Source organism: Micropterus salmoides, unplaced genomic scaffold (genome assembly GCF_014851395.1).
Source record: "Micropterus salmoides isolate LMB-PRFRI ecotype aquatic unplaced genomic scaffold, ASM1485139v1 Ms_hic_scaffold_23, whole genome shotgun sequence".
Taxonomy (NCBI): Eukaryota; Metazoa; Chordata; class Actinopteri; order Centrarchiformes; family Centrarchidae; genus Micropterus; species Micropterus salmoides.
In genome coordinates this window covers 7,622,733-7,637,713 of record NW_024041484.1, presented here as the reverse complement: position 1 = coordinate 7,637,713, position 14,981 = coordinate 7,622,733, and the positions used below count along the sequence as shown (strand labels likewise).

At 42.8% G+C, this 14,981-nt stretch overlaps 1 protein-coding gene across 1 annotated transcript in view; it reads left to right on the top strand.

Annotated features, from left to right (window-relative positions):
- The first annotated feature begins 9,687 nt into the window (after positions 1-9,687).
- The window catches only part of LOC119918525 (plexin-C1-like), a 29,340-nt gene continuing 24,046 nt past the window's right edge, over positions 9,688-14,981 (top strand). Inside the window, exons 1-3 of the mRNA XM_038739303.1 lie at positions 9,688-10,834; positions 12,259-12,381; positions 14,817-14,951. Of these exons, the coding sequence (XP_038595231.1) occupies positions 9,827-10,834; positions 12,259-12,381; positions 14,817-14,951 (1,266 nt within the window). The 5' untranslated portion in view covers positions 9,688-9,826. The remainder of the gene's footprint in view (positions 10,835-12,258; positions 12,382-14,816; positions 14,952-14,981) is intronic.

Sequence of the window (14,981 nt, the reverse complement as noted above, 5' to 3'; positions counted from 1 at the left end):
CAAAGTCATGTTGCATCATGTCCCACCACTTCACAGTCAATGTAAATAAGTCTAAAAATAGGTGTTTAAAGGTGTTTTCATTATAGATCAGTGATTTTTATTCAAGATAGAAGGAAGAATTTAAAGAGTGGAAGAATTGAAGATGATTTTCCACTTAACTCTGACTTTGCTAGCACTGAAGTGAACGGATTATTACTGCATCTATCTCCATCAGACAATTATGTAGTAGCTGTTAAACTTTAAATCTGTTCTCCTCTTTTCTGCTGTCATTTCATTGCAAAATCACTGTGGCCCTCCTCCACCCCATTCACCTCAAGTTCATCAGAAGTCCACTCCTCATCACATCCAGATCGTCAGCATTCTGTTCATCCCATCACAACCACCACCAGTGTCAAGACGTCTTTAGGACATTACATTAGAACCACTTCACTACCGCCTTTAAATACCATGATATCATGATGGGTGCAATCACCAAAGACTATTCACATTTCCCATATTCAGTGTGCACATGTCAATAAATTATTAGTTCACTGAGATGAAGTCTCTCCTGATTGAAATACATTTTGACAGGGTCAGCACAGCAATAAGTCTCCCCACATAAATATGTTTTCAAAGCTGATTTCTGATTGTGAATTCATTATTGAATAACCCAGAATATGATCATGGTGTCTTTTGATGGCTAAATGTTTCAGGGGAAATTGAAAGGATGTAGCCAACACTCAGGAATGATCTGCCTCACGTGACTGAATGGAAACAATGATAAATGATGTAAAAAGTGTTTCTTGGCGACAGATTCTCCATTTATTGGAAGGAAAATCCTTCCAATAAATGAAGAAAGTTGTTTTAGTTCTGTGCGCTATTACCACCCCATATCCTTGCTCCTAGCTCCTCATTCCTCAGTGCACAAATAAGAGCTTTGGGTCTGCAAGATGACGGACCAGAACAACCTCCGGTTCAATCTAGGATCGAGGAGCAAGGAAAAGACAAAAAGAATTGAGATGCACCAAAAGTCACTGATGTACTTATAGAATTATCCCACACTCATCCACCCATAATGGTTCTTAACTGGTTCTTCAAATGACTGTCTGGTTCTACAAAGAACTACCACCAACTGAAGAACCTTTTTTGTACGGTTCTTTGTGTATTTTATGTGGTTCTTCAAAATGAGAAAGGTTCTTCTTGGAACTAAAGAATAAAGTGTACCTTCACATCCAGCAGTTACAGGCTGCATGTCATATAAATATGAGAGAATTTATTTTCTTCAACTTCCCCTAATCTGTTCTTCCTTCCCTTTAACACAAAATTAAAATAACTGCAGTGGTTTTGACTGCAACACACTTTGACATGTTTATGTTTCCTGCCTGCTGCAAAAATGAAGTAGCTTGTCTCTTGTGCAAAGGTTTATTCCTGGTTCTTAAAAACTGTTAAAATATAAAATGGCATAAACAATAAGTAATTGACAATTTAATTCAATCATAACATAAGATGAGTCTGTGCCACTGAAAACAGTGCAACAGAGGCAAGCTAGGAGATGGGACAGGACTTTGGTTGAGTTCAGATTGCAGGCCAAAGTGACCCAAATCTGAGTTTTTTTTCACGTATGTGCACAGCCCAAGTCACATGGAATCTGGTCTTTTCCAGTTTGGATTTGGGCCAATTCCACGTGTGGTCAAAATCAGACAGAAGTCGGATTTTTTTTAATGCAAACTCAGTCTGGACAGTCAAATCAGAATTCATGCAACTCTGTCGTCACTCTAGAACGACCGTCATCACAATTGTGTGTCAAGTGCATACTATTTGTCTGGATGGAAATTCAGGCAGCAGCAACTCTGTCATCACCTGGTTGCTCCCAGTGATTCTCAGATTCAAGCACATGTTGACCCTACTTCAGGACAAAAAGAAAAAAAAAAAGAAGAAAGTTTAGGTCACATTGTCCTTTTTACCCTCTGAGGCCCACCTTTGTAAAATTGCAGTTTTCAAGTAAGTATTTGGCCTGTAGTATTTTTCATCTATTCTAAAGATGTTGAAGGTTAATATTTAAGAAGGGGCGTTGCTAAACATAAAGTGGAGCTTATAAAGTAGACCACTGATTAGGAGTGAATGAGATCAGGTGAGATTGGGTGGGTCCTTTGTCGTGTAAAAATTCAAGACTTGGGCCAGATAAGAAAGCTTGAACCTTTACCAACATTTTTATTATCAACAAAAACAGACACCAATTAGAATACAAAAGTTCCACCGAAGTGTGTCAGAGATCGTGCAAAATAGAGCCCCATTCTGTTACCAGAACAGAGACCCGAGTCAACATGAAAACCATGTAACAACTGACTTTCACCACCTTTTGGACCTCCTTTTATAGCTCTGTTTCTTGGCTTCACATCATCTCTTGGTTCTCTTTCCTACTGCACCTGAATCCAGTCCAAGATTTTCACGTGCCTAAGCATTTGGTGGGAAAGTCCCTGACTGCCTGCTCCTCCTCTCTGTGTCTTTTACATGCACTCCGCTTGATCATGCCATTTCTTTCATAACCTGACTTTTGTGGAATAAATCTGTGTTGTTTGTGCTCAGTGCTAGAAACAGGACATTCTTACTGTGATGGACTATATTGATGTATGTTTTGTAATACAATTTTCACAAAATCTTCTTCTATATTTTCCTTTGCAAGTGTTTTTGATGCTGCCTCACTGTGCTCCCTCCCTTTTCTCCCAAAGCACACAAGCTTGCTCACACACACGTGCTACTGCTGAGCCTGGACAGTTAGATACAGAAAGGAGCACACACAGCTATAGAGTTTTAACACTGTGATCCTAACTTTACACTATAAAATAACACTTTAAATGATGACAATGTAGACCACCATTGCTCTAGTAATTAATGATAACAATTTAGGCTATAATGCTCCAAAATAATTCACACCTTACCATAGGCAGAGGGTTGCTGAATAGTATGGCTCTATTCTACATTAATGTTATCAGGTCCATCAAGCAATTCAAATTGGCTCCCCAAGGTTTACTTTAATACATTTCAAAAGTAAAATACTATTTATACTATGACATGAATGAATACATGATGTTTATTTACTGAAATGTGTCCATTCATATTGCCCAGTCTGCTCTGCTAATCAATATTTTTATAGTCAATGTCACTGCTTTACATCTTGCATTAGTCCAGAGTTTTAAAATCCTTGACTGAGAGACAGATAATCATCACATCTGTGTTTTGACTGTTCCCACTAATGTTCCTGCAGGAATGCGTGAGTTTAATTTTGTGCACGTGCGTATAAATGCATGTTTACAAGTGACATGTTTTTTTTCAGGCTGCAGTTTATATTCACTGTTGCGTGTTGGCGTTTATAAAACATTTTTACTTTTTTACGTCAACCAAGTGGAGTGGTTTCAGCAACACGTGACCTCAGCTCCACCCATGACCAAGCGCTTTGCCCATTTTTGGTTATCCGGGAGTGACGCGCTGCCAATATGGCAACGACTGGTTCCGCCCAATTCGGGCTTCAAAACTGCAGAACCAGCGGGTGACGTCACAGACACCACGTCCATTTTTATATACAGTCTATGCATGAGACTCTGTGAAGCAACCACTTCACCTTACCATATGAAGTATATTTGTGACCAGATACCATTGACATTGGAGGGCTTGCGTCTCAGAGACATGTACGCGCATGTCGAACTCCAGAGCTAGGGGCAGTAGGTGGCTACTTGTAGACACAGGCTTGCCAGCTTTAAGTGTGTGGTAGTCTTCGCCGAAACTGTCCTGTTGGGCTTTAAGGAGGAGAAGCATTTCTGCTTCACAATTGCAGGTTGCACCGAGGGTTACCGACCCTTCCAGCCACCCTGTGCAGCTCAAGGTACTAAACTGAGCCACTAGGGGTTAAGTGTCTTGACATATTGGTGGATATGTCACTGTGTGGAATTGAACCCAGGTCTCATGTGCCATGTGTCTTATCCACTGCAGCATCACCACCATCTGCACTAGATGGTAACTGTTAAGGGGTGGTGTGGGGAAAGAGTGGACCCAAATGCAACGTTCGGTTAAGCAGGTTTTATTGAGAAAAGGGGGTTAGGGACTGGAGTCGAGGGAGAGGAGATTGCCGGGGAAACGCAGGCACGGGGAATCGAGGAGACTGGGACCAGGGAGCCGGGGACACTGGGGCTGAGGAAGCGAGGAGGCAAGGGAGGACGCTGTGGGGGTAGTCTGAGGAGGAGGGGACTGGAGGAAGAGCCCAGCCGACTGGACAGAGGACAAGGGTGAGTGGACCTCGGGGGAAACAGACAGAGTGACTGGGTTAGTAACGGAGGCAACAAAGCACAGGGAAATTGAGAGAAATCAAAAAAACATGAGAGCCTGAATGCAGAGGTGGCACCGGGTATGTAGCAATGACAATCAAGCAAGGATGGTGTGGAGAACCGGGGTTGAAATACAGGCAGGGATGAGGTTGATAACTGGCAGGTGTGGCAGGCTGACGAGGTGGCTGATGAGGTGCAAGTGCAGGCCGTTGGCTGGGCTCAGGAGCAGAGGGAGAGAGGGAGAGAGAGAGAGCACACACAGGGGAGGAGACAGAGGGAGGCAGGCAGAGAACAGAGAAAACCAAGGAAAAGGCAGAATAACTGATGTAAAGGAGAAAAAACAGGACACTCACAGTCAGCCAGGCTGCCACCACAACAGGGCCCCCTCCTCAACGGACACCTCCCGGCAGCCCTCCCAATAGACTAGGCGGGGCTTGGCAGAAGTACGTCGGGGGGAGAAAATCGCACTGGGGCCTGGCTGGTGGGGGTCCAGGGTCCAATACAAAACACACGGACTTCAGAGAGGGTTTCAGGGCTGGGAAGGGTCAGGACGGAGGGGCTGAACTGGGGAAATAGGGCCAGACTGGGTGCCAGAGGGCAGAGCTGGGGGACCAGGGAGTTCAGGCGGACGTCCCGAGGGCAAAGCGGAGGGACCAGAGGGTTCGAGCGGACGTCCCGAGGGCGGAGCAGAGGGACCAGAGGGTTCGGGCGGACGTCCCGAGGGCGGAGCAGAGGGACCAGAGGGTTGAGGCAGGCGGCCCGAGGGCAGAGCAGGGGAACCAGAGGGTTGAGGCGGGCGGCCCGAGGGCGGAGCAGGGGAACCAGGGGATTCAGGCGGGCGGCCCTGAGGGCGGACCAGGGGAACCATGGAGTCCAGGCTAAGGGGCGAGACGACCTCTCCAACAGGGTACGAGGAGCGGGGCTAAAGCCAGTCGAGGACAACGTAGACATAGATTTTGAAATATGAGGGGAATAATGGCTCCTACGCATATATAAGTTATAATGTTACAATTTCATCTGCCCATTATGCTTTACCGTTTGTTACGGGCACCGTTAAATTACGTCTATGTTGTAGGTAACGGTTTTACCACTCGATGTCACTGAGACTAGCTGTAGATTAAGGTTTCATAGTTATCACCTAATCATAATTATTTCCTTGTATAGGTCCCTTTTTGTTGTTTTGTTGCTATTTTTAGCCGTTAGCCTCTTCAGTATTGCAAACGTTGAAAGAGAGAGAGACAAACAGATGACAAAACCGTAATAAACTGTTTAGAATAGTGCAGTTCACTGATTGGCCATGGGATGCGTAAACGTAATTTTCTGCGACACTGTTTTGATTAGTATGGACTTTACGCCAGAGTAGCTAAGATGCACCTTATGTCTCGGTGGTGCAACCAAACATCGACACAACTTAAGTCTCAAACTAACTAGTTTCAACGTATTGTTTAGTGTGGACTTTGCACCCTAACTTAAGGTAGAACTTACGTATTGCTGGTGCAACAGGCTGCAAGGGGCTAGCCGGCTGGAGGCCAGGAGGGACAGGCTGGAGGCTGGAGGTTAGCGGCGCTTGCGGGTTGGGGGTCAGGACCAAACTGGAGGCTAGTCGGCCAGGGATCAGGCTGGGGGCTAGCAGGCTGGGGGCCAGCGGCACTAGCAGGCCGGGGAACAGGCCGGGGAACAGGCTGGGGGCTAGCAGGCCGGGGATCAGGCTACCTACAGCGGTCCCTTGCATGCACTGACTGGAGGACTTTTGAAAGTGACATGGATTTGAAAAACTGAGGCAATAACTGACTTCAACAAGTTCTGCATGACAACCACAATCCCAGTAAAAACTGTAAGAAAATATCCCTTCAGACCATGGATGAAACCAATTAAAACTCAAACTCAAGGAGAAACAACAAGCAAAAATTATAAAGGCTAATCTATCATACAAGGACAAATTAGAACAGGATTTCGGCAGCATGAACACCAGACAGGCATTTCAGAAAGTTAAAACACTAATTGGCACCACGTCAAAAGCCAGCACTCCTGCACGCACTGACCCCAACTCATTCACTAGAGACCTAAACAACTTTTATGCCAGATTTGACAACATGAACTACACCACTGCGTGAAAAAGATTGCTCAGGTGCCTACCCACCCCCGAGCAGCCACACTTTGTTACAATATGCATTAGGCAATTATCCAAAGAAAGAATTAGAGAATGGATTATTGTGTTACTGATGCTCTTCTCATTCATATTTAGCTTTAGTTCAAGCAGACGCAGGACCCAGCACAGGGGAGCTGAGCCAGGAATAGGCCTACTCAGAGCTGAAGATGAGTAATTTGATTTTTATGCAAACACATACACGCTGCTCTATTTTACGAGACTGCATTTTAGTTTTTGATTAATATATTTTACTATTTTAGCATTCTGACTGATTCAGGCTTGCCTGACCTGGTGTTGTTCAGTGCAGTGGTACCTTGCTTATACAAACTTGTGTCATAAAAAGTTTCTTGAAGGTCTTCATCGTAATGAAATTGACCGCCCCTGGCTGCTCAAGAACTGTGCCCTGGAGCTCTCAACTGTTCTACACTCAGTTTTCAAGGAATCACTAGTAAGTAGCAACTGTCCCCACACGTCACCTGCTGGTCAGATCAACATACTGCCCCCACTTTCATGTGCGGAATTGCATCTCGCGGACGTGTAGCATTAATTCCTGGGTACGTGCACAACCTACGCTCCAAAGGAACGCAGGATACGCGTGGCAGGCATCTTGTGTATACAAACACGTACGTCGTAAACTCTCCACCACTCACTGCCCCATCTCCATAAACAGCCAGCCAATAAAAATTGTTGACAGCTTCAGGTACCTTGGCATCACTATGGACAATAAACTGAGTTATGATCACCACATCACAGACATCCACAAGACTTTTTGCCATATGTAAAGGACTCTCAGTCAAACCACACCTACTGCTTCACCATGCTCTCTCTCACCAATAGGAATACTAGTAACACTTCCTCCAAAATAATCAGTCTTTCCCACTCCCAATCTGCCAGCCCTCATTGACCCCACTTGCAGAGCAATTACCATAATACAAAATCCCAGCCACCCTCTCAACTCATGCTTCACCCTTCTCCTCTCTGGCCATACAGACAGATGCTATACAAAAAAGCACGCCTGGGGGAAAGTTTTGTACCCTGCGCCATAAGAGCGTTGAACTCACAGACAAGTTCATGATGCCACTCTGTGCATAGGGGAGACCGGGTATGGTTGTAACACTTTTTGCTTCAGCAACTGTAACTCACTGAAATTTCACAGCTAGAGTTCTAGCGCTAGCTAACTAGCACTTCCGGTCTGTACGGGACACCCCAGAGTGTCTCAGAGACGGTGCGTCTCACCATAACTACACTTTGTCACCCTTTCTCAAATTGTCAGTATATGACGCCCTGAGATGAGAAGGGCTGAGGGCTCGAAGTACTGGTCACAGTGCTGACAAATGAATGCTGGTAACCCTTGAGTGTAACTCAAGTGAACAAGCCATTCAATTGTTCCATTAACTTCTCACAGAATGCATTCATGTGTAGTTACATCATCTCTCTTGTGTACGTCTTGTAATTCTCTACTTCAAACAACATTTTAATACACATTACCACCTGTAAATAAGTGCATCAAGGCTACTATAAAAATATAGTGCAAATTACAGCAAAACTCAACTGGATTTAAAGCAAGCAACATACCACCTGCATTACTTCTGTGCTTACACACTTCACTTCAGATCAATTAATACAGCTATCACATACAGAGAAATATAAACATTTTCAATGATACAAAACCTTTTAAATGTAAAGCCACTGAGCAAAAATAACTATTACAGGGACAATTCACCTTTAACTGCACATAACAAAATATTAACATCCTCCACAACAAATAAGTAGCCTACAGCTCTGTAACATTTCAGTGTTTTAATATAAGGCACTTCACATTATACCATATTCTTGACTTAAATTCTCATGTTGTTTTATTTGCAGGAGCCCAAATAAAATACTGTGCAAAGTAGATACTTTTCTAGCGTTGTACCTGCAAGACTACCCTCAGGTAATATGAAAACAGCCACCCGCGATGCGGCAACTGCCAACCACGCCGCGTCTGAACCTGCCGCCGACTATGGCGGAGTTTTTAATGTTAAAAAATATTTTCTAAACACTATCAAAACATCTTTATAACACTAACATCAAGCATTTAGATGTCGATATTGACAAGTTTTATCAATTACTAACCTGTAAAATACAGATGACATTCAGAAGCAATGAAAACACAGCGTGTTCAGTTCGTCATCCGGATCGCATCTGAGGGGTGGACCGAAGTTTCCCCCTGAGGCTACCTGGAGCGCACCTGCTCCTGTGACAAAAGTTCCGCCTGGGCGCTGCTTCAAATTAGCCTACCACTTAAATTCACCATTTATACATGAAAATAAAATAATGTGATTGTCATTCACAGTATTTAGGATAATATAAAGCCCTGCGGTTTTGAAAAAAATTACTGCTCCGCTATTTACTTTAAATAAACACAAAATGGTTGCACAATTTTGGGGTGCATCACATGTGTATAGCGGATGGTTGTAACACTTTTTAAAGTTGTGTTACAACCCACCCCACCCCAGTCAGCCAGTGTTTATCTAGGTGTATTAGCATAGTGGTTTGAAATTAGTAAGAGAAAAATGCATCACATTTTGCCTAAGAAACTACATTTCAATCTAATATAAGTCAAACAATTCTATCTGCAATAGTAGGCTATAGATACTAAACAAATATAGTCTTGGTCAAAAATTGTACTTTTCCTCAAAATCATTTTTTTCCTCTAGGCCTATGTATTCTGAATGTACCTCTTTCCAGACTTGGAAGTGGGTAAATAATGAAATGATCACCTAACGCCTATCTTATCTCTAATTGGTGGAATTGGTGTTACAACTCTCCCCATGTTACAACCATACCCGGTCTCCCCTATAATGTGTAGGATGGAGACTTTGTGTGTAGAATTCATGTTGAAGGTGCTCTTGGGACAGACTGTGAAAACAAATTTCCTACTGAGGACAATAAAGAATTATTCTGAATCTGATTTGCTCTGCCAGTTTAAATGGCGAGTCCATGAGCGCACTCACATTTTCTCTGGCACTTCGTACTGAGTCTGACGATGAATTAGACCAAAACTACAGATTATTTCAAAGCCACGAAAAGGGAGCTACAGCGGAGTGAGATCATATGAGTTCACACCGAACCAAAATGTCAGCCGCGGAGGTTGAAACCACAAACTTTTATTATCACTATTAAAATCATTATTGTGTATTTGTTGTTATTATTAAAATTCACCACGCCACTAGGCCCCAGAGCTAATTTTCGGCTTGCACGCGTTTCCGCGAGTTGCGCGCTGCTCTCTTTAACAGAGGCGCACTGCGCGTTTACGCACGACTCCAGTGACACTGGCAGAGAGCAGAGTGCCATGATCGTCATTGTGTGAGCGTTTTGCTGCCACCGCTGCAAGAAGATGATCCTGCTGTCTGGTCTGTTGCTCATTCTCTGGGGAGAACCGGGTCGGTGCCTGGAAGAGGGAGGAAGCTTTACATTTCATGGAGATTTCCGCCACATCGCCGTGGCCACCAACACGGTTTACATCGCTACAGAGGAGAGGCTGTACCAGCTGAGCCACGACCTGACTCTGATCCAGAGTCTGACCCAGAGAGGAATCTTGAAGGTGGGGCCTGAGTCCGGTGATGAGCAGTTTTACCGGGTTTCTGAGACGGATGAATGGAACGCAACTTTCGGTGTCAACATATTATTGCCGTTCGTTGAGAACAACGCTGTGATCAGCTGCGGTGTGATCAAGTGCGGCTACTGCGAGCTGCTGGACCTGCAGAACATTTCCAACGTGCTGTACAGGGAGCACATCCAGGTGGGACCCGCAGGGCGCAGCAACGCGTCCGTCGGCTTCCTGGTGGAGGTGGAGAAGACTCGGACCCGGCCCGAGACTTATATTCTGACTGCCTTACAGCAACCCGACAAAATCACAGAGACCAGCTGCCTCTCTGAAACAGCTTCTGTGAACCTTCATAATACGAACAACAAGCAGACGGGAGAAATATTTTCCATTAGGGGGGAGAATTATCTAGCTAAGATCAAACGTGAAGGCGAGGTGGAGTTTGTGGATGGATTTCAAAAGAATTTAATCATTTATCTTTTCTCCAACGTGCCATCAGAGGACAAAGGCAACAAAGTCCGTCTCCTTTGGCTTGAGGGAAAAACAAGCAAAGCAGAGACTCTCAGGTCGCTGCGGGGCGCGACTCTCAGTATCTCTGATGGTGGTAAAGGCAGCAGACTCGTGGCCTCCTCGGTGATCCCGGGTGGGCCGCCGGTGCTCTGGAGCGGCGTGTTCAGTGTGGACGGAGGACAAACCGACACCGAGCTGGTAGTGTTTGACGTCAGCCCTGATCTCACCGGAGCGGCCGATGCGGATCCAGACTTCTGCATCACCTGTCCTGAGAAGTCAAGATCCACGGTGGGTCCTGATATTGTTCATCTTGAAAGTTTCTAGCAAGTTATGTTTCGCTGACTTCTTACAAAATAAAAGCAGAACAGTTTTATGTGGGGCCATTTAGCCATTGCTTTACTGTTAGGTTTAGTTTTGCATGCTACATAGGCTATGTCTAAGAAAAAGTGAGAGGTCAAAATAGTTAGCCTAAATAGATTTAGCCTAATTACTTTTACTTTGAGACATCTGGCAAAAAATACACTCTAAAAAATAAGACATTGGGTCAACAAAAAGATAAATGTTAATGTTTTCCAACTATAATTTTTAAATTAAGACTGCATGCAGAATTACATTAATTCAAAGCAATGTTTTGAGTATGGTGAATTACCTTTTAGGCCACAATAAAAGGCAAGTAACATGAACTTAATAATTGTCAACATGAATGCAAGTATTTAAGCTGATCCAACATAATGTTTTAAGTTAGGTGAAGAAGCTTTTTGGCCACAATAAAACACATTTCTAAGTAACATGACCTTAATATTTAAGTTGATCTCTGCAAGAGTTGTGTGTTAGCAAGTTATCTTTAGTATTTCTTCTCATCTGAATCATAGTCTAATCATGTCTAGCTAATGTTAGCCAGCTAACTGGCTAACGTAGCTACATGTAGTTTATAAACGTAGCTAGCCTACATGCTAACCAGAGCGGTGGCTAATGGGTAATCCCATATTAAGTTAGCTTGCCAAGACGTTTTCCCTAGCTACCTGGCCAACTATTACTGCCGTATTTAAGTCTACTCAATCAGTGACAGGCTACAGCTACAAGCTAACTTTACCTTGGCACACACACTGTAGGCCTATTATCAACACTGCTCAAATTTCAGAGTAAGGACTTCCAGATTTCGGTATTTGGTTACAGGCTATTACCAAACAGAATCCTGAGCGAATGCAAATATGTGTAATTAAGCATAAAATTACTTACCATTCACTACATTACGCTTCAATGAGTTTCAGCTGTGGCCCTGTGGTCATTAGTCTGGAGAGGGAAACTGTGGGCCGTTTACACATCATCAAATTGTATTTTACATTAACAGAACTTAAAATTAAATTATTTTTTGATTAACTAAAAATGTTAAACTTGTGTTTCATCCAAGCTCAATAAAATAACAATTACAAGTAAAAAGTCTAACAGTATCTCAGAACTTGATTTTTTATTTCACAACAATATATATATTTAAGTAATGACTAAAGGTCCCCTGAATTAGTTCACCTGGCACTTCCATAATCAGTATTAGACGTCATGAGTCCTGACTGAAGCTCCTTAATATAGCAACACTCATCTAATGAAGTTATGAGTAGTGATAATTTAATATGAAGTGCTGTCTGTATGTTTCTAACCTCTGAATTCATAAACACCATTTGGATCTAAAAGTGATATGTGTGTTTGTGTCTCAGCCAAAGACTCTGAAGCCAAAGACGATGCTCTTCAGACAGAACTACATGACCTCTGTGCTTGCAGTGAGACAGAAAACCTGGCTGCTTTTCTTCATTGGGACAGGAGATGGGCAGCTCATTAAGGTGTGTATGAGAAGTTAAGGGATATGCATTCTCTCCATTATTGGAAAAAATGTAAATGATTATCCAACTAGATAATTTGTTCTAGTCATTAAAAAGTATAATTAGGCTAAAGTAACTTTAAGTTACAGTGATGTGAAGAAGTGATTTTTCACCAGCTAACTGCTCGTCATATTATAGATAATATATTTTAAAATAAATGGTAAGCATGTAAAGATGCCCAAAATGCTTCTGTTATAATTATATTTGGGAACTATACTGTATTACTACCTCGTTCTTTAACTACTTTTATATTTAAGTGCAGGGGGTGTTTTAAGATTATTTCAGTCTGGAAGTCTTTAAAATTTTCAGTGTCTGCAAAATAATGTCCAACTCTTCATTGAAAATCACTGGCCTTGCTTTTTTATGTCCTCAGTCACATCACATCATTAATCTGTTTTGTCTTCCTTCCATCACTGAGATAAAATTCATGTGCTGCAGAGCCTCTTTAACACATTCACGCATCCAGGATGGGATTTCACTGAGGCCATGAAGGCCATGGCCGCCATGATCCCTCAGTTTGGCTTTTTGTCCCCCCAAAATTTAAATGCCCTACTACCACATTGGCCTTGATGCACTGCCTCATGCTGATTTTTGTCTTTTGTTGAGATTCTGAATTCTTATTGAGTTGAGGTAAGAGTTTTGAAAGATCAGCAAACATATAAGAAGAAACTAGAGTCGGACTGCATGGCCACAGGTACAGGTGTCGTGCCGAAAAGTGTCTGCTGGAGCTGTATTGCCCAGTCACTTTCTGGCAAGTGAAATAGCCTACTGCATTTTTGGGTTGTATTGGCCATTTAAAGGTATTTTAAGAGGTAAAAAAGTACTAGCTGAGCTATAATCTGTCAAATAGAACTCTTCTGAATGAAATCATCTCACTTCAGGGCAGAAATAACCTTTCAGTCAATAATAAAAGGCTTCAAATCATTTTCTGACAAGTGAAATACTGCATTTTAAGAGTTGTATCGGCCATTTAAAAAGGTATTATAACAGGTAAAAAAGAGTGGATTGCTTGGTAGGCCTACAGAACAAAGAAAATAATGCAGAGTCATAAGGATAATTGCAAAATTGTCTTCATTTTATATATAAGTTCCGTACGGCTCCGGTGACGGCTTCTTACTCAGTTCAGCCAGTGTCGGCAGTAGCCTATAAATGCCGTCAGCTCACCTCCGATGGCTGGCTTTTAACCACCTGCGGTTAGCTTAGGGACCATCAATAAATTACAATTGTTAAAACCGTGTTAGGAGAAATTCATCATTCATTTCAATAGAGGGTGTGCGCATGACGTCACAGAACGCAGTTACGCTCACTGAGTGGCAGAAAGAGGAGCAGCACTTAAAATGAGGGTGTGGGGGAAGCGGAAACTTGAATATATAGGGGCGTGTTATTCTAATGACGATCGTTTTCAGCCGCGGCATTTACCAAGGGCAGGTATTGCGTAGGCCTACACCTGGATTTCAAAGGTACGCACAGCTTCATAAATCACGCGGTGAGAGGAGTGTAAGCATAATCTTACGCCAACATATACACCCGTTTCTACCAAGAATGATAAATGAGGGCCACTGTGCCTGGTCATGGATAAACATTATAGCAGATTTTTAGTCTGATTAGCATTATTTGTCTGCACAAGTAGGCCTATAATCCAAAATTATGAAGGCCTTATCATTTAATCATGTTATTAAGTTGTCCGGTAATAAGGGTGATTTACATCATTTAAGAACATCAGCATGTGAACATTACAAGGTTCAGGAAGGGACGCAGTGAACTGAATGGAGATAAAAGGCCAAATGCATGTAATGGTATAACTGAGAGGTTGTCTTGTCACCACATGATTTTAACTGTGGCAGGAAATGGAGCTGTTTGTACAGAGGTTGTCATATATATTTTAACTAGGCGTTGAACACAAGTGTTAGTTACAGACTGAGGTGTTAAATGTTAGACTTTTCAGAACATAGTGTTCTCATAAGCAGAATCATTTCAGTGATTTGAAAAAGCCAAAGACAGCCAAAGAGGTCGGTGTGTTTACCAGAGAAACTACAGCTCACAATCCGCTGTGTCAGAACCAGTTTGATTTTACAAATAAACCACAAGGAAACACAGACACAACCAGAGCTACACACACTGACAATAAATCACAAAGACGCAATATTAAATATCTATATAGTTCAGTCTTTATGTGCGTGACTTGAACTAATTCAAAATGTACTTTTCCCATTACTCAGCACTGTGATAAACAGGGCTGGTCTGTTGTGCTGGATTTCTGTATAGTTGTCTGTATAGTGGGCATTAATTAATGAAAATGTTGGAAGAAATTGTTATATTCTTCTGTGCCCACTCTAGGGCTCTGTACCCAGCAGCTCAGTCTCTGAAACATAACAAAGCTACATTGTTGTTGTCAGCTCGCTGTGGACAAGAACTATCACACCACCTGTCCCAGGGTGCTCTACAGGGCCAGTGACGACCGCCAAGTGTTCCCCAAAATACTTCTGGATCAAGTGGACCATAAACATGTCTATGTGCCATTTCAAAACCAGGTAGGTGAACTGTACATGTATAAACAGTCT